General features: G+C 39.8%; 1 protein-coding gene across 7 annotated transcripts in view; it reads left to right on the top strand.

Annotated features, from left to right (window-relative positions):
- zc3h18 (zinc finger CCCH-type containing 18) overlaps nt 1-24462 on the top strand; it is a 55144-nt gene that overhangs the window by 26911 nt on the left and 3771 nt on the right. For 3 of the 7 annotated variants that reach the window (XM_028584749.1, XM_028584751.1, XM_028584748.1), the window contains exons 11-19: nt 5399-5524; nt 8769-8861; nt 9231-9509; nt 18155-18259; nt 19630-19638; nt 19819-20030; nt 21166-21383; nt 22163-22262; nt 22887-22983. In XM_028584749.1, the coding sequence (XP_028440550.1) occupies nt 5399-5524; nt 8769-8861; nt 9231-9509; nt 18155-18259; nt 19630-19638; nt 19819-20030; nt 21166-21383; nt 22163-22262; nt 22887-22983 (1239 nt within the window). The remainder of the gene's footprint in view (nt 1-5398; nt 5525-8768; nt 8862-9230; nt 9510-18154; nt 18260-19629; nt 19639-19818; nt 20031-21165; nt 21384-22162; nt 22263-22886; nt 22984-24462) is intronic. The other 4 variants (XM_028584752.1, XM_028584750.1, XM_028584753.1 and 1 more) reach the window with 4 other exon arrangements.

Below are 24462 nucleotides of genomic sequence, written 5' to 3'. Positions count from 1 at the left end.
ATTGGTATCAAACTTCAGTTTTTTAAATTTTTTATTAAAAATCAGACCCTCGACTAAACACAAACACTATGCTTTTGACAGGAAGTTCTGAGCTTTCACCGTAGCCCACGTAAGTGGTCTGATGTTTATACTTGTGTGCTGGTGTGTGCGTCGATAATTTAGCCAGCTAGCACACCCCTGTCTGTCTGCCTAATTCTCCCGGCGCTGCAAGGCTTCAGTCAGGATGAGAGCTGACAACAGGCCCGGCCCGGGGACACATCCACAGTCAGCCCCCAGCCAGCCAGCAATCCAAACCCGGTCAGCACTTAACTCCGGTGCTAAGGACACCAACTGCAGTTTACTGAACCGTCGGGAAACAGCCCCGGGCACCCGAGTCAGAACAGCGGCCAATCCTAACGTTACGCCTCTGTTAGCGTTACCAGTGTTTAACCCCCTACCCCCCTCACTTTTAGCCGTCTTTACAGTTAGCTAAACTTACCCGACAAAAGGGGGATAAGGCACCAAAACGACTAATACTAATAGTAATTTAAAGATGTGGTAGCATTGGATCCGGACGGGAAGGATAACTCTGGGAGTTGGAAGGGGTGTGTCGCGATTCTGCCTTCTCACTCCGCAACACAGGTTCATGGGTCAGAGTGTTGCAATTTTGGTTTCATAACACATATCGTTACAGCCCTACAGAGCAGCCATACACTCGTCCGTAAACTGCATGACAATTAACTGCAAGTCTTCACCAACTTTCTTTCCTGCTTTGTCAAATCAGAAAACCTGAACCCGTTTCACAAAGCTCTGACCACTCTTGACTTCAAGAAATTTGAATCTGGCTTAATCCAATGTTCTGATTTTTTTTTTTTCTGGAAATGTATGCAAATTAGCACATATTTAGCAAGATAAGGCATCATTTTCATATTTAAACTATTTCAGAAAACTTGTTATACAAAATATATTTGTCCTAATGTCTGTAACCAACTGGGGAAGTTTTATGGTGATATCACTTAATTTATGTCCTTATTGACTGGTGAAAGAAGTTGTCGTTATTTTTATTAAATTTTAAATTTATCATTTAAATTTGACCATATAGCATATAATCAAGCCTATCCTTAATCTGGAATTTTTGTATTTATTGTTATTTAAGATAAATTAATATTTCAGTTGCACTTTTGATAAGGTTACGCATCTGTTGTTTTGCACAGTTTTTAGCAAACAATGGAAAAATTGTTGTCATGTTTGCAGCTCATTATGTTAAAAAAAATTCCTGATAAAATTGTTTAAAACAAAAAAGTGACTTAGAGCAGAAACACTGGAATAAACACTGAATAATAAATGGTTTTGCCTGAAGTAAATATTGTCCTCCTTAATTGTCTTCTCAGAGTACACCAGAGTGCTACATTTTAAAGCTGATATTTCAAAAAAATCTTGTAGAGGGTTCGGGTGTTTATCACTTATAATGTATATATTTGGTACAATGTACTTTTATGAGGCTTTTCCTTTACTCTTCCTTTACTTGCTTTACCTACATCCAGCAAAAGTAAAGAAAATAGTTTTGCTCACAGTTGTACTTCTGCTAACACAAACTATTCTGGAATTACAGATACAAAATACAGATGGAGAAAATGTGTAAAATACAGCTACAAAATATTTGTTGCCACATCAGTCATAAATGAGCTGCAAACATGTTTTCAATTTGCTTTTTAAAATGTTAGCAAAAAAACTCAAAACAATACTGAAATGTGGCTGCTGAAGAGCAGTCGTCCTTCTAATGACACCATTTTGAGAACTGGAATGCAACACCGTTGTATTAGTCATTTCTGTTAATGTCAAAAGCCTAATCGCATCGACCGTGATACAAAGTTGTAAAACAATAAAACATGTCCAGGCATACCTATAAAGTAGTTATCTTGCATTGCACGCAAAGTTAGGTATGAGGTATGCTTATTAAAACGTTATGAGGAAGTAGAAGATTGACTTGTTCACTAATTAACCATGATGTGTATTAAAAAAATCATCATCATAGATAAAATCTCATAATCCTGTGCCGATGGAGTCAATTAAACTGAAGAAGTCTAGTTTACTCACTCTTTATTGTAAATATATGCCTGTTTTTGACTCGCACAACATTTAGGAGCGCAAGCTTGCAAGTTGAGCCTGCAAGTGTGGAAATATTTGGCCTTTCTGGTGATTTTGTAACTTGACTAATGTGCAAGGCAGACTTGGGGTAATTTTTTCTCGCAGGACTTTGTGATGTGTGGTTGAGCACTAAAATAAAACCTCCTGTTCGGAGATCGACCAATTATCGGCCTGGCTGATTATCGGGGCTAATATGGTTTGACCCTTTGGAAATAAATTGGCAATAAAAATAATCTTCACAAATTGCTGAGCAGTCCCTTGAGCTGAGCTGTCGTTGTCTGAAATGTTTTTATAACATACATTTAGTATATCAGAAGAAGATTCTGAGGACATTTCCTCAGTGTGTAATGTTGTTTGTACAGTACAAATAGCCGCAGCCTTGTTGCTACTGGAGGCCAGTGCTCATGGTGGTGCTTTACATGCTTCGACTCCCAGCAGTTTTTTTTTTTTTTCATTCCAGATCCTTTTTTTTTAAACTCTAATTTAAAGAAAGCGAGCTGACTGATACACCAATCTCTGCTGATCAGAACTTCACATCTCCGTGTCACTTACAGTACTGTACTACAGACTGGCAGTCTCATCACAGGCGCCTTAAGATTTGTATTCTGGTTTGTAAACGTACACAGTACCACTTGTGAAAAACTTGAGTAACTAGCCCTTTCACAGGATACAGACCTATAATTGCACTGCTTTTTGAATAATATTTGAATGTGAATATTTGATTTAAAGCATGAAAATTGCAGAATTAAGAATGCAATTATCCACGTGAATTCATTGGCCATTTAAAAGAAGCTTATTAAATCAGTGGTATCTTGATATGTAATATTTTAAATGCCAGTGAATGCCAACTGACATCAGGAACTATTTTATAACTGAAAATATTTTCTTAACGGTGCTAATCGCGGTGGTTTAAATGAGTGCAGTAGGGGAAAAAATCAGTACCACGACTGCACTAGCTGACATGAATGTCTGCAACAAAAAACTTCCTCTCTTCTCCTTTTTCCACTACATTTACATCTAGGCTACAATCCCAATGACACACTTACATGGTGATTCAAATGGGGTGGCAGTAGGTCAGTTTGTGGGGACTTGGCCGGGTGAAGTGATGCACGGACCAAGTACGCAGTGTGGAGTGGCAGCAGGAGAGGTTCCAGAACTGCTCCCAGGTTGCCTGACATTTGTTTATCAATACATGATGTTGTTTTCTCGTAGTATTCTAATCTAAAAAGGCCCTAATTTGCATAATGAAATCACTGAAAATATGTTATGGGGGTAGAATGCCCCCGGAACCCTGTACCTGATTGTGTGGATGCTGATTCAGCAGCATTTACAGTATTGTTATCCGATCCTTTATTCTTCAACTTTCTTGGATCGCCTCTAAATTCTGCATATCTTCACCTACAAAAAACATTGAAAAATCAAAATGTTGAGCTCTTTAAGCACATGATGGGACTTATTCAATATTTGTTCTACTATTTATACTTTTTAAAGTATCAAGCTTTTTAATTCTTTTTTTCTTTTTACAATTAAAGTCAATGAGAGCATGCTTCAAATCCTCTTCTACTTCAAAATGCTACTCCTACTTCATACTTTGACCAACATACTCCAATTAAACTTATTGGCTCTATCTCAGCAGTTTGTGAAAATTAAGTTTCAGTTGTTCCTTTCAGAAAGTTTATGTGTATGTATTGTGTGAATTACAATGGGTGATGTCATCGATAGAGCACGGAGCCTTAAAAAATCATCTTAGTCCCTTCTCTATAACTTGCTTTCACGCCCACAATTTTTCCTTGTCATGCGACATATATACATCAAAACGTATAATTCTGTTATTTCCCATTTTTTGGGATCAATAAAAATGTATCTATCTAGGTATGCTTGTCTACTTTTACTTTTGTTAAGTTTTCCACATAAATTTTACATCAATACGTTACCAAAGGACTTGCAGCGCTGAAGATGAGGTCATTTCACTTATGCCACCTATAGTTTAGGCTTTCTGAGCCTTTCTTTCACCGGTCGCTCTGTGTCCCTAATAGCCGACACACACTTAGCCGATTATCGGCCGTTAGACAGTCTGGCGAGGTCAGTGACGCGAATCTGTTCGGTGTGTCCCGTGCCGTCGTCAGTCTGGGGGGCTGTCGGCGTTCATTTTGGCCGACCTGACATGTTCGGTCGGCGGCAGGGCAGTCGGGACTCACCCGGAAATGGCGAGCGGAATGAGGTGACTAGAGTCTCTCAAAATCTGATGAAATTTTTTTAAACTGATCTTTGTTGAGCTGAAATGAAGACAGATTCAGCAACTGCATGGCCTATTTCTCGCTTAAAATGTTTTCAGAAACATGTTTCAGTGAACTATTTTAGTACAATATGAGATCGTATTCTGAACAGCCGCCATGACAGTCTGGCTTTGAATTTCTGGAGAAAACAAACCCATGTGACGCGTTCGTCCAATCAGCTGCCGGTTTTCATTTCTTGGGCAACAATACAGATTAGCGCCGCCTGCGGTTATAGAGATGTATTACGTCTCGTCTCGTCTTTTTGGTGTGTTCTGTGGCACTTTTTGGACCTCGGGGACGCGGGCGATCATTTCCACTGGCTTTTCTGCCGAGGGTCGGCCGTCTGGTTGGTGTGTTACCACTTTTAATGGCAGCAGTTTAACACAGGTGAACAGGTCGTTAGCTGATTACAAACATCAGAAATCAAAGCGATCTCCTCTGTTTACAAACAAGGCCACTTATTAGTAAGTGGCCGGACAGTCAAATTGCAACTACAGACTGTTGTATGTTGTTCGCTTGCCACTGCTGTGCCACTGTTGTAACACCTACAACTTTCATACAATATGGCTATTATTCAAGTTTTAAAGATATATTAATTAAAACCATTATCACTTCCACATTTCTTACAACTTCTCCTTCTTCTTACACATTTTAACCAGCAATCCAGTTTAGCATAAGCTTTTAAAAAAAAAAAAAAAAACTTTAATTATTCCACGTCTTTTTTACATTAGTGGTGTTATTCAACTAGTCAATGAAATTCATACCAATTAGAACAATTCCCACTTTTCCAACTATTCTCACTAGTTCAACTTAATCTTACAGATTTAAGTTATTAATCCAGTTTAGCTTCACATTCACACACATTTTCCGCAGGAAATGCATTTTCTAGTTTTAGTTTCATATCTTGTCACCATTTTCACTACTCTAGAGAGGTCTGTTTAAGAAGCTGTTCATTAATCCTAACTACATGTGCTGTGTGTATATGTATGTTGCAGGTCTTCGTCTCGCTCTTCATCCTATACAGGCTCTGGGTCATCTCGTTCCCGCAGCCGCTCTTCCTCATTCAGCTCCTACTCCAGCCACTCCTCCCAGCACAGCTCCTTCAGTGGCAGCCGCTCTAGGTACGCAAATGTTTGTTTGTCTGTCTGTGTATATCTGTGTATCTCACTACACCTAGCTGTTGAATTTGCACTAACACAGTCATACAGTCTTTCATCTACTTCTGTACAACCTGCAGACATGTTTATGCAGAGTTTTTTTTTTTTTAAAGTTTGGCTAAAGTTCAGTATTCACTGTGTATAGATAGATAGATAGATAGATGGGTAGATAGATGGGTAGATAGATAGATGGGTAGATAGATAAAACATGTCACGGAGCATTATAACATGAAACCATCAAAATGGTTCTATATTCTTAAACAAGGATGAGAACATACATACATAATACATAATTGCCAGCAATAAGTGTTTTTCTTTTAATAAGCATGAAACCTTGAATAGTCAGACACAGAACATTTATCACAAAAGTTAAAAAAAAAGAAAAAATTCAAATGAAAAAAATTCAGTACTTTCCTGTAAACTGAAATTTCTGATATGCCTCCGTTCAATAATAGCAGAATCTACATATTGCACCTTCTACAATCATGTTAAAAAAGGAATACAAAATTAAATTAAAATATCCACTGAAAATAAGACATTTCTGGAAACAATCTGTGATATGACATTATTCCAGCATTTATCTCATGAACAAACTATAAATATAATAATAAAGAGGAATAAAAAATGTGAAACCAAATGTTACACCAAACTTTCAACTAAATATTGCACATTCGATTAACCACGGTCTTCACGATTAACTATTTGCATTCTTTCAAATCTCAATTTAGATTTGAAAATGATTAATTATTCAGCCTTGATCATTAACCTTAAGTAAAGGTTAATATAGATCGGTAATAGGTGAGTAAGCACTTAGAGAAATAGTCTGGAATATTTGCTTATTTGCCCCCTTGCTGAGAGTTAGATGAGAAGATCGGGATGACTCATATTTACTAGAGCCAGGAGACACTTAATCATGTTAATTCATAGACTATAAGACGATAAGACTAAATGACGATAAAATAAAGTTGAAATTGTATGGGGGGGTGGAAGCTAAATGCTACTAAACTATTTCTTGGCATTAAGAAACTGTACCGTAAATTCTCAAATTGTGGTGGTGCCCTTTATCTACCTCCTCTGTAGAGAGAACTAGGCCTTTCTTTGAAACCGGCTGATATGAGAGACAAGTGTATTTTACCATGTTTTAGAAGAAGCCCAGCTGTTTTCTGATCTGTCCCTGTGTCAATTTGTCTCGACAAATTCAGTATAATACATTTCTATAGCACCAATTCCATCAGTATGACAATGAAATTATTCATACTTACTGTCCTGCTACTCTATAGTTTGTTTAGCGTAGTTTAAGGAATATTAAGACATTTTATTTTGTATCTTGTTTTTTTAATCCGTACAAAAACTGAAATGTCCTGGAGCCTTGCGGTTTCTTCTGAAAACAAATCTACAAACCTGCATATCAGGCTCTTAGTGTCTGACTGGCACTGACAACACCTGTAGACAAAATTGGAGGTTTATATATTTCAAAAGTGTGATTTAATTGGAACGTAATGTGGGAGGGTGGTCATCCAAATTCAAGTTTTTGAGTTGAGTAAATGAGGCAAAGGTATTATTAATATGAAAATCAACAGTGCTTATAATCCTATGTCATGTCCTTAATAAGAAACCATGTATGAAATGTGTGGTTGTGGTAAATACAGTAACTGTCAAAACGGTTTCTGGAAAGGCAAATGATTTTATCTCTTAGTATACAGTACAGGCCAAAAGTTTGGACACACCTTCTCATTCAATGCGTTTCCTTTTTATTTTCATGACTATTTACATTGTAGATTCTCACTGAAGGCATCAAAACTATGAATGAACATGTAATTATGTACTTAACAAAAAAGTGTGAAATAACTGAAAACATGTCATATTTTAGATTCTTCAAAGTAGCCACCCTTTGCTTTTTTATTAACAAGGGAAAAACTTCCACTAATTAACCCTGACAAAGCACACCTGTGAAGTGAAAACCATTTCAGGTGACTACCTCATGAAGCTCATTGAGAGAACACCAAGGGTTTGCAGAGTTATCAAAAAAAGCAAAGGGTGGCTACTTTGAAGAATCTAAAATATAAGACATGTTTTCAGTTATTTCACACTTTTTTGTTAAATACATAATTCCATATGTGTTCATTCATAGTTTTGATACCTTCAGTGAGAATCTACAATGTAAATAGTCATGAAAATAAAGAAACACATTGAATGAGAAGGTGTGTCCAAACTTTTGGCCTGTACTGTATAAGTTAGTTTATAAGAGAACTTCTAATTGTAATGGTATCTTTTGTTAGAGAGAAAGAGGGAATCTTTCCTGCAAACGGCTTTGCAAAAAGGGAAAAGACAGGCATCTCTTGCTCAGTGATCACACTGCAGCATGGTGGCCCAAAGGTTAGCACTTTGGCCTCACATCAAGAAGGTTTTGGGTTCAAATCCAGGTTGTTCCGGGTCTTTCTGTGTGGAGTTTGTATGTTCTCCCCATGTTTGCATGGGTTTCCTCCAGATGCTCTGGTTTCCCCCAACATCAAAAACAGAACCCTTCAGGGCAAGCAATAAATCAGAGTGATGGCAAATAATTTTGAAAAAAAACTAAAAAATAACAAGATATAACTTGTTCATTAGTGAGCTTTAGAGTTGGTGAAAATGTTTCAGCTCATTGTTTAGCTGTCCAGCCCACAACTTAACTGTTTTGATTCACTCTCAAAACACAATTTTCGGCCACAGCAGGCAGCTGTTTTCAGTTTAAACCTCTAAAAACCTAATGTACACTACTTAGCCCTGAAAGGCACACAGACAAAGATAGCAACTAGTGAACATAGTGGAGCATTAAAGCAACACTAGAGAACTTAACCCGCTCCGGTCCCCCTACAGGTTTGAAGTGGAATTGTCCATTACATTACATTATGCAAGTTTGCCAGATTGGGTAGCGGATCTGTAGTTCGAATGAACTGGACAATGTAATGTAATGGACAATTCCGCTTCCAACCTGTAGGGGGACTGAAGAGGGAAAAGTTTGTTAGTGTCTTTAAGCAGTTGTAGATAATAAAGTCACACTGCACAAACAATAAACTCAGCATGTTTGTTGACTTTGCACATGAGCTTTATTTCTTCAATTGCTTTTTTATGAGTGACATAATGTAGCATTATAAAACCATTGTATTCTTGTGTAATGTGATTTGTGATAATGTGTCATTTTTATGACTACTTTACTGTTGATTTATAGGTCACGGTCGTTCTCCACATCCCCCTCACCGAGTCCAGCAGCACAGAGGAATGCTAAGAACAAACCAGATCTTCCCCCTGTGTTACCTAAAGGGTAAATCTTAAGCACTTACATCCATTTAATCCATATTCAGCCATGTTTCTATTATCTGCTTCTATCTTTGTTTCTCCTTAAATACATATTCTCTCATTAGTATCCATTATATGTATGCTAATCCATTAGTGTCCACTCTTTTCTTTTTGTGTGGTAGTACATAATGTAAGTCATAAATTGTCATAACAAGGCACAATGAAGTCCGTAGTTTGGGCTTACTCAGGCATCACAGTGCATCATGCCTATTTATTGATTATTTATTGATCACTAGCTAAAGCATTGCATGTGCTCTGCTGACATGCTAGTTGCCAACCCATGCCTGCCCATCACTGTCTGCATGCTTGAAAAAGTGCCTTTTCCATCCCGAAGCATGCCGCTGAAGCCGGGTGCCATGCCCCCTCCTCGCAGGGACAAGCCTACCATGAAGAAAGCTCCCAGTCCTCCTCCACCTGGTGGACCGCAGGGCAGGCCCTCCAAACCCCTGCCGGAGGGAGGGAAGCCTCCCACCAATCACCGGGAGGCTGGAGACACAGGTGGCGGGGCAGGCAGTGGTGGAGCGGGTAGGCCTCTGCCTCCAAGGGAACCTGGAAAACCTTCCAACCCAAGGGAAGGCAGGCGGAAAGAGCGGCAGCAGCATCCTCCACGGAGGTAGGTGCCTCACCTTCAAGCGCTCGGCCCATTTTGACGCAACAGTACAACCGTGCTGTTAAATAAAAAAGATGATCTTTTACATTAACCCCTACAGGGTCAGATTCAACTCAAAATTGTTTGAATTACATTACGTTGCAAAATGAATTTGATTTATGGCAGTAATCAGGAAAAGGCAAAGTTCTGTTCCAGTTAGTCCATGCAAACTTGAGAGTCTGTTACTAGACAACAGTTTGTGGCACTCTAAAGTTGTGACATTGTCACATTTCAGTTGACATGTTGCGCACCGTGTGACTGGCGGAAGCAGCGCCGATTGATCTGCCGCACCAGTTAGTCTGCTGACCTCTACTGTGGACACCTACACCGAATATATATATATATATATATATATATATATATATATATATATATATATATATATATATATATATTTTTTTTTTTTTTTTTTGTTTTTTTTTTAATCAGCACAAAATGTGAATAAGGTAGACTTAAAAAATGGATTGCCACAGCATTGCTGAACTCTTTTTGAACGGTTACAGTTTAGTTGTGGAGACAATCTCTTTGTTTTCAGGGAAATTAATGAATCCCCCCTCTTGTTGCAGACATGATATAAGTTTTTAGTCACAATGAACTGAAAGCCTGGCTAGGTTTAAAAATGTGTAATGGGATCAAAGCGTGGGCATGCAGGAAAACTGTCTGGGTGCTGTGTTATTTGTTTCAGTTGCGTGCGTGTCTGTGCAAGAATGTTGGCCTTCCTGCATGTTTGCTTGCCAGAGTCGCATTTGCACGGAAGTATGTCAACAGTGGATGCCATTGTTGAACAGATTAATTTGCAATAAGCAGAACTGTGTTGCCCTATACATTTGCATATTTGAGTGTGTGGCAAAAAGTTATATTGCAGGTGTATCCCACAGGGGAAGACCATAGAGATTGGGTATCGGTGAGGGAGTGGGTGGAGGGCTCGAGGAGTGTGTGTGTGTGTGTGTGTGTGTGTGTGTGTGTGTGTGTGTGTGTGTGTGTGTGTGTGTGTGTGTGTGTGTGTGTGTGTGTGTGTGTGTGTGTGTGTGTGTGTGTGTGTGTGTGTGTGTGTGTGTGTGTGTGTGTGTGTGTGTGTGTGTGTGTGTGTGTGTGTGTGTGTGTGTGTGTGTGTGTGTGTGTGTGTGTGTGTGTGTTGCCAGAGAGGAACAACAGTTACAGGGCAGGGAAGAACCTTAAGGGTGTGATACCTTTTTAATCTCTGCGTGTGGGTGTCAGCGTGGGCTGAATGGGTCACACTGTGTAAACCATCCTGGAAAACTAGTTCCAGCATGTTTATTCTGTTATACAGTACAGGCCAAAAGTTTGGACACACCTTCTCATTAAATGCTTTTCCTTTATTTTCATGACTATTCACATTGTAGATTCTCACTGAAGGCATCACAACTATGAATGGACACATGTGGAATTATGTACTTAATTAAAAAAGTGTGAAGTAACTGAAAACATGTCTTATATTCTAGTTTCTTCAAAGTAGCCACCCTTTGCTCTGATTACTGCTTTGCATACTCTTGGCATTCTCTTGATGAGCTTCAAGAGGTCGTCACCTGAAATGGTTTTCCAACAGTCTTGAAGGAGTTCCCAGAGATGCTTAGCACTTGTTGGCCCTTTTGCCTTCACTCTGCGGTCCAGCTCAGCCCTAACCATCTCGATTTGGTTCAGGTCCGGTGACTGTGGAGGCAAGGTCATCTGGCGCAGCACTCCATCACTGTCCTTCTTGTATAAATAGCCCTTACACAGCCTGGAGGTGTGTTTGGGGTCATTGTCCTGTTGAAAAATAAATGATGGTCCAACTAAACGCAAACCGGATGGGATGGCATCTCGCTGTAGGACGCTGTGGTAGCCATGCTGGTTCAGTATGCCTTCAATTTTGAATAAATCCCCAACAGTGTCACCAGCAAAGCACCATCACACCACCTCCTCCATGCTTCACGGTGGGAACCAGGCATGTAGAATCCATCCGTTCACCTTTTCTGCATCGCACAAAGACACGGCGGTTGGAACCAAATATCTCAAATTTGGACTCATCAGCACAGATTTCCACTGGTCTAATGTCCATTCCTTGTGTTTCTTGGCCCAAACTAATCTCTTCTGCTTGTTGCCTCTCCTTAGCAGTGGTTTCCTAGCAGCTACTTGACCATGAAGGCCTGATTCACGCAGTCTCCTCTTAACAGTTCTAGAGATGTGTCTGCTGGCTGTGGAATTAATCTGGTCTCTAATCTGAGCTGCTGTTAACTTGCGATTTCTGAGGCTGGTGACTCGGATGAACTTGTCCTCAGCAGCAGAGGTGACTCTTGGTCTTCCTTTCCTGGGGCGGTCCTCATGTGAGCCAGTTTCGTTGTAGCGCTTGATGGTTTTTGCGACTGCACTTGTGGACACATTCAAAGTTTTCGCAATTTTCCGGACTGACTGACCTTCATTTGTTAAAGTAATGATGGCCACTCGTTTCTCTTTACTTAGCTGATAGGTTCTTGCCATAATATGAATTCTAACAGTTGTCCAATAGGGCTGTCGGCTGTGTATCAACCTGACTTCTGCAGACACAACAACACAACTGATGGTCCCAACCCCATTAATAAGGGAAAGATTCCACTAATTAACCCTGACAAGGCACACCTGTGAAGTGAAAACCATTTCAGGTGACTACCTCATGAAGCTCATTGAGAGAACACCAAGGGTTTGCAGCGCTATCAAAAAAGCAAAGGGGGGCTACTTTGAGGAATCTAAAATATAAGACATGTTTTCAGTTATTTCACACTTTTTTGTTAAGTACATAATTCCATATGTGTTCATTCATAGTTTTGAGGCCTTCAGTGAGAATCTACAATGTAAATTGTTTTAGAAAATGCATTGAATGAGAAGGTGTGTCCAAACTTTTGGCCTGTACTGTATATAAATATGTTTTATGTAACTACTTCCCCCCGATTGACAGATATGATATAGGTTTGTGATACTGGCTGGTAGGGGGATGAAAATATTCTGAACATGTTTGAGAAGACAACTGTTTGTAGCAGTCTTTTTAAGGACTGGTTCCCTACAGTAGGGCTGCACAACATATCGTTTTTTTTTTTTTTTTTTTTTTATCGTTATTGTGATCATCAACTTGCGCAATGAACACACAAAAGACGCAAAAGACACTTAGTTTTTTTGAGTTCGCTGAAAGAGATTATCTGTAGAAAACTACACTTTAAACTGTAACTGTCACTTTTTTTAGTTCTGCACTTTATGATCAATTCAATTTGTTCTATAAAATGATGGCAATTATTTTCTTTCGGTTTTTTTAATTCAACAAGCAATGTGCTGTATTTTAGCAGAATACTGAAAGCAGCAGAAAAGCAGAATGGAGTACATTTTAATATTGGTTTATTTATCGCAAGTATTATCATAATCGCAACGTTTAACAACGTTATTGTATATTTTCCCATAACTTGCAGCTGTACCATACAGTAACTACAAATAGTAAGCCTCATGGTGCATTCAAAGTTATTGTAAAATACCCTATTACCCTATTTTTTTAAGTATCTGTTTAGGCACCGGCACCTTTTTAAAAGTATCGTTTTAGCACCGGTATCGTTTATGGAGGCAACGCTACCAAGCCAAGGCCGAGCGACGTGTAGTTAAATTTTTCGAGAGGTGCGTGTCATGCTACGGCGTAGGGTCCTTGTCTCCACGTACCTATGTACGTAGCCACGGCTTTGATTTAACGATTTTAAGATGCGCAGAACGATTCCGATGGCGAACCGGTACAACGATTCAGATTCCTAAAACGATTCTTGAAAAACTGAAAAATTAAGGCTTTTTTTTTTTTATGGAGTTTTTTTTTTATTGGAAATTCTTTAAATTTTAAAATATATTAACGTTTTAAAGTACTTCCTATATATATATATATATATATATATATATATATATATATATATATATACACATACATACACATACACACAGTGAGGAAAATAAGTATTTGAACACCCTGCTATTTTGCAAGTTCTCCCACTTAGAAATCATGGAGGGGTCTGAAATTGTCATCGTAGGTGCATGTCCACTGTGAGAGACATAATCTAAAAAAAGAAATCCAGAAATCACAATGTATGATTTTTTAACTATTTATTTGTATGATACAGCTGCAAATAAGTATTTGAACACCTGAGAAAATCAATGTTAATATTTGGTACAGTAGCCTTTGTTTGCAAGTTTACAGTAGCCTTTGTTTGCAAGTGTGTTTGTTTGATGATGACAGTGGACCTTTTTTCACCAAGCTGCTTGGCAATTTCCCCGTAGCCCTTTCCAGCCTTGTGGAGGTGTACAATTTTGTCTCTAGTGTCTTTGGACAGCTCTTTGGTCTTGGCCATGTTAGTAGTTGGATTCTTACTGATTGTATGGGGTGGACAGGTGTCTTTATGCAGCTAACAACCTCAAACAGGTGCATCTAATTTAGGATAATAAATGGAGTGGAGGTGGACATTTTAAAGGCAGACTAACAGGTCTTTGAGGGTCAGAATTCTAGCTGATAGACAGGTGTTCAAATACTTATTTGCAGCTGTATCATACAAATAAATAGTTAAAAAATCATATATTGTGATTTCTGGATATTTTCTTTTTAGATTATGTCTCTCACAGTGGACATGCACCTACGATGACAATTTCAGACCCCTCCATGATTTCCAAGTGGGAGAACTTGCAAAATAGCAGGGTGTTCAAATACTTATTTTCCTCACTGTATATATATATATATATATATATATATATATATATATATATATATATATATATATATATATATATATATATATGGTTCTCAGCAGGAAACTGATGGAATGCCTTCTCCAGGTAGGGAATGAGTCCTTACCCCAAGTGAAGGAGTTCAAGTACCTTGGGGTTTTGTTCGCGAGTGAGGGGACAATGGAGCGGGAGATTGGTCGGAGAATCGGCGCAGCGGGTGCGGTATTACATTCGATCTATCGCACCATTGTGATGAAAAGAGAGCTGAGCCAGAAGGCAAAGCTCTCGATCTACCGGTCAGTTTTCGTTCCTACCCTCACCTATGGTCATGAAGGCTGGGTCATGACCGAAAGAACGAGATCCAGGGTACAAGCGGCCAAAATGGGTTTCCTCAGGAGGGTGCCTGCCGTCTCCCTTAGAGATAGGGTGAGAAGCTCAGTCATCCGTGAGGAGCTCTGAGTAGAGCCGCTGCTCCTTTGCGTCGAAAGGAGCCAGTTGAGGTGGTTTGGGCATCTGGTAAGGATGCCCCCTGGGCGCCTCCCTAGGGAGGTGTTCCAGGCACGTCCAGCTGGGAGGAGGCCTCGGGGAAGACCCAGGACTAGGTGGAGGGATTATATCTCCAACCTGGCCTGGGAACGCCTCGGGATCCCCCAGTCGGAGCTGGTGAATGTTGCTCGGGAAAGGGAAGTTTGGGGTCCCCTGCTGGAGCTGTGGAAATATGGCATTTTAAAAGTAGCCTACGTTTACGATACTAGCTAACGGTAGACTACGGAGAAAGTGTGATTTTTTTTTTTATGTCCGTTTCGGAACGTGTACAAAAAGCCGTCTATCAGCAGTGATTGTAGAGTGCATGTCCAAGAATAGCGCAGACACGCGCTTCACACCGCGGGCGGGCACGTGCGCCACTTGGCAGAAAAGGGACAAAGGAAAAAAAGAGTCTGCTGCTGTCCGGAGCGACAGAGGGAAAATATTTCAGTCGGAACCAAAATGAGGAACCGAAATTTGCGCTCTAATCCGGTCCGAATACTACCGTTTGTTATCAAACCTATCACCGTTTGCGTAGGAAACCGATACCAAACCCTATAAATCACGCTTAAGATTGACACAACTAGTAATGTGAGCAGCAATGCAGGGCTCCAGGCTGCAACACATTTTGCGCAAAAAAATGTAAGACTGAGTATTTTTTACAACTGGCTGCACACGTGTGACATGCAAATTTGCCGACTGTTAACTTTTTTATTTTATTTCATGTAGAAAAACGTGGAGAGCGAGTCTACCAGAATTGGCCAATGTGTGTGGCAGGTTCGTGAGTAGTCAAGTGCGTGGGTAACGCATGGATGTGATTTACACTTGTGTGGACGTTTAATCACTTTAGGTATGATTGCTATTTCAGTGTTAACAAAAAAAAGACAGAGGAGGGAGGGAACGCCTGTATGAGGCAGAGGCAAAAATACAGCACATTGACAATAATAATTCTTTGTTTACATTTCTGAATGTGCATTTGTTAAGCACCATTCAATAAATTTCATGTTTATTTGAATAGGCACAGATGCTTAGACATAAACATTTGTGCAAAAAATCTCCAATATACAGCATCACGCATTTATTGCTATTGCTACTAACAGCTTTTTAACAATTAAAATGTGACTGTGAACTAAAATATGACAGCATATTGTAGTTTCTGTATTTATTACTAAAGCATTTATCAGTAATGCAATTAAAATGGGGGAAAAAGTTAAAAATTGCGTTGCATGTCGATTTAAGGTGTGCGGCCCTAACTTTTCTCCCTGTGCCCCTAAAATTTACAGTTGGGGGACTACAGTGCTACTAGTAAAAAAAAAAAAAAAAATATTAGTCTGGAGCCCTGCAATGTGATACATTTAATTAGGTTCAGCTTGGTCGCTTTGGAAGCGGACTATGCTGCCCAGGATGCGGTACACAGAGGAGAAGGGCAACCTTTGTCACCAGGGCTGCCCAGCGTCTTAACTCCAACCTCCCTGATCCAGCATCAAATTTGTTCCATGTGGAGGTAGAGACATGAAGCAAAGATACTGTGTGAGGTGAAAGGGATAGGTGCATGCCAGAAAACAACGCAAAGTTAGTTATTGTAGTTGCCCCCGCCGATATGGTCTGCTCACCAACAGGCAGCTGCAGCAGTGGCTTTGAAACACAGCATGGAGCCAGTTAAGGTACTTAAACAGGCCCCCAATTGCTGCAAGTTTGACAAAAATGTAATTCCTTCTCTGAGTCATAACTCAGTTACAGACATACATGTTTTAAGATTCACTGTAATTTAAGTGCAACACATTGGCAGCACATTACATGTCAATGCACCTGCACCCATTTCTTCCTGTGTGGCCACACACTAGAGGCGTTTTGATGCGCATCATCGCAGGATACACCACTGACCTATTTTCCCAGTATCTTCACGTGTCCTCTACCTAGAAGAGCAGTAATTTCATCACATTTGCTCCCCGGATTGACATCCCGAATACTATACGAGGGCTTCCCCACCCCCGCACTCATACCTGTACAGGTGCAGCGATACCTGTGATTGTTGGCTGTATCTTTGATTGTTATCCAGTAGTAAAATATTTAAGGGAAAACTTTCAACAGGTACCGATTTGTCAGCCATCTGTTGACAATTTGAAGATCCTGTTCTTTTGTTTTTGGATTTCACGTTGATGTTTTGTAGTGCAGTCTTTCATAATTTCTTCTGCCTAAAGTATACTAAACTTTACTCTGTGTGTGTGTGTGTGTGTGTGTGTGTGTGTGTGTGTGTGTGTGTGTGTGTGTGTGTGTGTGTGTGTGTGTGTGTGTGTGTGTGTGTGTGTGTGTGTGTGTGTGTGTGTGTTTTTTAAGTTGTATAGTTTAGTATACTTTAGGCAGAAGTTTTAACATCAATTTTTCAGCAATGTGATAAAGATTTGGATTGTGTTCTTTTTTAAGCAGCTTTTTTTTTCCTTCATCTTTCTGACATCTTTCATCTATTTATAATATTACTAATTTATATTTATTTAAATGGAGTCTGGTGGGTTTGCTTGCTGTGTGTTTTTTCTGTTCAAGAGCCCAATGTAGGTTTTAGATTGGGTGGGCTGTATGATCATTGTCCAAAGTTTGACTTTTAGTGGAACTAGCACTAGGAACTAGACGAGGGAAGAACATTTCTCTTTGTTGGGTTTTTTTTTTATTTAAAGAGAAAGATTCGTGCTACCCATCAGCCGCACTGAACTTCAGGCTGGAGACGTGTCTCATGCCAATAGAGGGGACTAAGAGCGGCAGTGCAGAGAGAATTAAACAAAACTTATTTTCATACGTTTACGTTCTGACGCTGGGTTTTTACCACTACCACTCTGCAAAAGGCAGACTAGTGACTATCCGGGCACCCACTGCCAGCGGACCGTTCAGAAATGAATTGAACCGCTCTGCTGTTTTTGAAGCTGCCTGTGAACATCTTAGTTTTATACAGTCAAAGACCAGCATAAAGCACTGTGAGACAAAACGGTTATTTATTTTTTTTTCTTCAAAGTGTACGTTGAACATAGGCGGCGACCTGTGACGACTGTCCCATAATCCCATAATTTGTCCCGACCCGGCTGTTAGCGACCCAGGTTGTGCGCGATTGAACATTGAAATCGACCCTAGTCTACCCTGATCAAACTCACCTCGCTACCTGGGTCCCGAAGCTGAGTAGATCGAGGAGGGTTAACCCATTCAAACACACAGTCGACCTGGGTACAACCCTGATTGAGCCATTGGTGTGAAAGGGGTATTAGTGATTGGTCAGGGCTACTGCAATGGGCTGGTGGAACCAGTAGGACAACTTGATTTTTATAGTTTTCATAAAAAACTACTTTTTGTGTTCTCACTTATGTGTCTGTGTCTTCCAGGCGTACTGTCAGTGGCAGTGTTAGTGGAAGTGGTAGCAGTTTTACTGGTTCTAGCTCCAGATCCAGATCCTCCTCCAACTCACGCTCCGGATCCAGAAAATCCAGGTACTTGCTGTGAACATCCTCACTGTCAACAGCACTGCAGTTTGCCAAAAACGTCCTTTTTAAAGAGATGTTGTCGACCATATATTGCATTTTTTACAAGGTATGAGATATCTTGTTATCAACATTAAGACTCAGCTTTATCTAAATAAGTAAGCTACAAATTCTTCCAATTAAATGTTTACACAGTGCTTATATAACCCTAAGCAGCAACGAAAATGGACAACACCCGCTCACATTTATGTTGGCATGGTTGTGGTGAGGCAGGATACACATAATGTGTCTCAGTGAAGGGTTTTTGGAAAGTGGTTTTCTCTAGATTGTCTTCGATTCTGAATGTGAAAATACCACTCGGCCCGCTAATCTGCCTTCTAGGCAGTAGGGTAGAAAATATATTGTCAACACTTATTCAGCGCATCATCGCTTTGTCAGTTAAGCGAATCATTATGATGAATTGGAAAATTCATAAACCCAATTGCTTTAGCATCGACAATTGGTTAAAGGACTTCATGGATATACTGTCAATGGAACGGGCTGCATCAGCCCTCTATAAATAGGACGTGGAGATAAAGGACCCTGGATCTTTGTAAGACTATTCTTGAAAAACTTGACATATAAATGAATCGGTCTGGTGTACTTTTATATTGTAATGTCTGATAAGTTTGTGGTCTGTGGCTTGTGATTGTTTTGGCAGAAAAACAAATCAAAAAGAGTGAGAATTGAACTTTTTCCAATTGTAAATGGTTTTGAGTTGTACTTTAAGAACTTTAGACAGAGTTTGGAAAATATTGACCCAATAATTACAGAGTCTAGGACATTTCCTGAACATATGTTCTATAGTCACGTAGGGGGTAGACTGTAGGAAACATCTTCCACAGCCGTAGCTTTGATAAAAGTAGTCTGTGTAGAATTTTGATGTCTGCCACACACAGAAGTGGAATAGAAGAATCCTTGGTCAGTGTTGTAAGAGAGTGTGTGGCGATGACAAGGAAGTTAGTAGCAACGCTTTAGCTGTAAACATGGCAAGGCAGTGTGTGTACAGTTTAGGCTATTTGTCGGTGATTAAATGCTCCAACTCCTCAAGAAAGAAGTCAAGTTCCTGTGTCTTTATCTCACTTAAGGTGGACAGACCTTTAAGGTTGACCAGCTATTTTAGTAACAAGCTGATCATACGAGTTTGAGTTTTTCGGATTGTACCTTATGATCTGTTGCATTCATCTTAAGTCACTGTGTAAGTCTGCAAGCTAAATATAAAATATAAAGGTATTTTAAATGTATATACCATATAATGGGTTATTGAAATTACACAGCCTAATATTTTTTATTCTGTGTTCTTTGCTTACACGTGCTGTCTCTTCTGGGCAACCCTCCAGGAAATCCAGGTATGCTAGTTGTTATTAAGGGTGTGCGTGCGTGCGTGCGTGCGCGTCGTGCACACGTGGGCGTGTTGTGCAGTGTACATACAACTGTGCTGACAGCACCCAGTCAGCAGTGCCTCAGTTATCTTCCCTGTGTGACTGAGAATCAGCAGCTCACGGTCAACCTGTTGTCTCTTGCCACAGGTCGCTGAGTGTGAGCAGCGTGTCATCGGTGTCATCGGCATCGTCCAGCAGCAGCTCAGTGCGTAGCGCCGACTCAGATGACATGTATGCTGACCTGGCCAGTCCGGTGTCCTCTGCCAGCTCCCGCTCGCCAACACCAAATCACCCTCGCAAGGAGCGAGGGGCCGTGCGGGACCGGCCTCCACATGGCAGAGACAGAGATAAGAACAGGGGTTAGTGTGGGCAGCAGGCTGATACACAGCAGCACAAATCATACATTCTCTAATAAACCAGTATTCAAGGCCAAGTCTCAAATAATAGCCACCACAAACAAGTAAAGGCTGGGATACAAAACATGGAGGCGGCTTGAATTACCTGTACACCATTGGCTCCTAAGGCAGAAACATGGTCCACGCAAGAATGCAAACGCAAATCACAACACCTGGCACAAACGCGCAACCTAGAAAAAAAGAAAACATACGATGGGATTAAGAAGGATTTGTCTGAATGAAGTTTCTTTGGTAGTTTTGAGCAGAAGTTAACCCAAACGGAAAGTTTGCTTCATGCTATAGCACCCCTAGCGGCAACGCTCCAATTGCAGCACTCACGCTCACGTTGCATTACGATTTTCAAGTAATACACTACAGGATGCAAAAAAAGTGTTAAGTGGTTTGTGTAACTGCATGGGCCATGTTTCTGTTCTTGTGGTTAATTCAGCTTAATGTACTGTATTTCCATAGCACTAATTTAATAATGTCTTGTCATACTCTGTATACTGCTGTTTTTCTCTTTTTTTTTCATTCACGAATTAATTCCAGTGGCTTTTCCAGTGTTTTTTATGATCGTTGATGAGCTACCTTTCAACTAAACTCAGCTGTAGATATTTCAAAGTAAAAGCCTATCAGAAAAGGTAGGGCTTATGCCCATTGTATGACTAGAAGGCTTTTAGTATAGAACATCCGTTTGATAAAACGTCTGACCGACGGGGTTATGTTGCTTTTCCTAATGCTACATTTGGTTTATCAAAGTCATGAGCAAAGCAACATAGTACAGAAAATAAGCACAGAAGAAACAAACAAGTTTCCAGATTGCGCTTATCGCCGTTATTTAAATAACGGCCAGAAGTCTACCCAAAAGGGATTTTTGGGTTGGTGCAACGTCACGTGATTCGATCTATAGTGACACCATCTGGCCAAATTACACCAAATTCGACACAAAGCAAGTCATTGGGTCCCCAACAATACACCCACTGAGTATGAAGTAGATCATATTAACATTTCTTGAAATATGCTAAACAGATTCCTTGCTTTATAGTTAGATGATTAGCATTGCATGGTTGGTCAGTTCTTATGTCTTCTGTCCTCATAGCAGAGAGACCTTCAAAGAAAGATGAACCATTCAGGGAGGACCGTAGGAAGATCGACCCATCTGGTGCCCCACCTAGAGGAGCAAACCCCATGCCCAGATCAGGACCTGGTAGCAGGGGTAGCCACCCTGTACATCCCCCACCTGGCAACATGGGGCCCCCAGGAAGCTACGGGGGTTCAGGTTCCCATAAAGACATCAAACTCACCCTCCTCAATAAGGTTTCTATTGCTTCTCTTTCCATTTTTAAAGGGTCTATTTCTGTCTTGTCAAGAGTCATATCTAGGAAGCCACTGCTCCTAGGCAAGAAATGGTAAACCTCATAACCCACTGAAGAACTAAAAATTGAAAAAAGAATCCAAATTTCAGGCCTTAAAATGTCTTAAATTTGCTTAGATATTGTGTTCTAGGTCTTAAATAATGTTCAACAGGTCTTAATTTTCCTACGTAAATGTAACGCCACCACTAATGCTTATTGAAATGTTCCCACGGCACTTTAGAATGGTTTTTCTTTTTTTTTTTAGTTCTGTGGTGTTGTAGTTCTTGCTGTTGCTAGTCCAAATATAATTTGCTGTATTACGACTACAAATGAGACCAACATGCAACTTATATTACAGCCAATCTAGACACCAGTCCGATAATTCCGATGAGGAAATTGGGGAATTGTTTCTTTGACTTTTTTATGATGTCTTGATATAGGTCTTACATTTCATTCATAATAGTCTTAAAAAGGTCTTAACAGGTCTTACATTTGACTTGGTAAAACCTGTAGAAACCATGGTTTTACACTTTGGTTTTTGTAAGGATCACACAAACAAGATAACACATATTTTCTCTGAAAAGCACCAGGTAATTCTACCTGCAAATGACTTGAAATTGTACTTGACTGTTGTTGCACTCTGATATGAAAAGAAATCAGTTGGACTCAGACCTCGCTTCTTCCTTAAATGTCACTCCTTATTATCACTGCTTGACTCCATTATGCCCTGTCGTTTTCCAGCAGCAGGGCGATAGGGGCAACAGGAAGAGGTACCTGCCTTTAGACAAAGACAGGCCAGGTTCCCCCGCCAGCAAGAGAATGGCCATGTCTCCGGACAGAGGTGAGAAACATGCTGACAAACGGCATCCACAACTGTTCACTCTAACACAAATGTTAACATTCAGCACTGCAACCAATGCATTTCATGTTGATTAATGACATAATTGAGATAGCACTAACGAATATTTCAAGATCAATTAGTCTGCCGGTTATGTCACGCAGAATATAGTTTCAAAAGGTGGGCAATCCTAAATAATAGCTTGTTTAGTCCAACCAATTGTCTAAAACCCAAAGATATTTAATATATTACATTTAAAACTAAGCTGGAAGCTGAAACCATTGTATTTCTGCGTTTTTGCTTAATGTTGCTGATTCATTTTTGGCCGTTTAAATAATTGACTAATTGTTTTAGCTATACTTGCTGGTACACTATTTCCCAATATATACAGTACATTAAGTGGCTCATAAGGGGTTACAGGGAGCTGCACCAATAAATAAAAAAAGTCTCAGACGTCTCCATGATTTCATTTTTTCATGTTCACACATAACCATATACCAATATACCTTGCCCAATGTGGAAGCTAAGACATTTCATGAAAAGTGTAACCGCTGTTAAAGAGATTTACAGCTGTAAAAACAATTTAGTATTAACAGCCTCAATAACCCTGAAACTGGTGTTTTTCAGGCCGTGATAAGAGGATTCCTGGCCGACCCCCACTCTCTCCTCGAATGGATCGGCTCAGAGGCCAAGGGCCCCGACCCATGCCCCCCCAAGGAGACAGGTTTGTGCAACCTTACGCATGTTATTGCTGTGGGACTGTCATCTTTATTTTGAACATTTTATTATACAACATCAGAAGTCAAAAGTAGCAACATCAAAAAACTAATTTTAAAAAGGGTGTTTAAGCTCGAGTGCGGAAATTCTTAAGTTGACTTTTATTTCCGACACATCATCCATATCGTCAACAGTGATCATGTTAATTTGGGAGTTTTCAGAGCATGAAGTTTGCTTGACAACTTATTGTTTAGCCCAAATGAGGAACAAGGCACAGAAGTTGAAGCACACAAATATTACACCACCTTTGCGTAATAATAATACGTACTGGCTCTTTCACAAATTTCCCAGTATGAAAGAGGTGCTTTGTAATAGGGCTTCATTGAAAATGGGTTCCATTAAGATCCCGGGGATGGAGGGCAGATAGACTATTGTCATAATTTTGAGTCCTATTAGGTTTCATGGTAGTTGGCAGCATTTGTCATCTTGTTAATAAAGCCATTTTCACATATGAACTCCACACACTGTCTGAGGAATCAAGTTCCAGTATCGTCCAGAGTTTCCCTAGCACGCAACAGGAGACTGTTTGTGTCAGTTCTGTGGGAAAGTACTGGACTTAGCTTCTGGGTCATAAAAGTTAATGCATTCTATCTAATGTCCAGCAGTGGGCGACTCCACTGGTTGCAAAAGTCCGATTGGGTAGAAGCTTATATGGGAAAATGAGCCTACTTTTCCCTTGATTTATTACCTCCATAAACAATTTCATAATGAGTTAATGGTCTCAATTAGTAGTTTGATGTCTCTCTTTTTTGTTTTTTTTGGAAATACTTGTTTTTCCAAATGCAAATAAACAGGCAAAAGTGCAACATATTTAGACAACCAATATACAGCAAAGCACACTATACATATTTGGGAAAGCAAAGCATCACAAATACAAACATGTAAGTTTAGAGTGAGGACAGCTACTATTGTTATTGGTTACAAGCACTCTGCCAATACAAACATAAAACATAATGCATCCCTAGCATATATACAACCACAAGCGCTCATACTCAGGTATTTGTACACATACATTAACACTAAGGTAAACCTAAACCCAACAAACTCCATTTAGAAAAAACAATACCTTTACTGTGTGTATACGGCCCACATATTTTCACATGTAAATCTGTAAACTGTTTATTTCAACCAAAACTAGAGTTGTTATTGTTGGAAGAGTGGAAAGACGACCCAAAACTGCTTTTCATAGTTTTATTTTCTTTGTCGACTTTGAATGAAGTGTATTTTACATTGCTGAAACTACTGTTTATTTACATTGAGTCTGGTGGCTTTAGCGAACGCAATTTTGCGGATGTTTTCATGTTTAAAAATTTTTTTTAAAATCTTACTCTTAAACAGAAAGGTTGACCTCCTCAGAAATGCTTTCCATAATGTTGTCAGATACTTAGAATAATATTATGAGCCTGTCAGAATAACTTCATTGTAC

The sequence above is a fragment of the Perca flavescens genome, chromosome 8 (genome assembly GCF_004354835.1).
Source record: "Perca flavescens isolate YP-PL-M2 chromosome 8, PFLA_1.0, whole genome shotgun sequence".
In the NCBI taxonomy this organism is placed as follows: Eukaryota; Metazoa; Chordata; class Actinopteri; order Perciformes; family Percidae; genus Perca; species Perca flavescens.
This window is presented reverse-complemented; position numbering and strand designations above follow the sequence as displayed.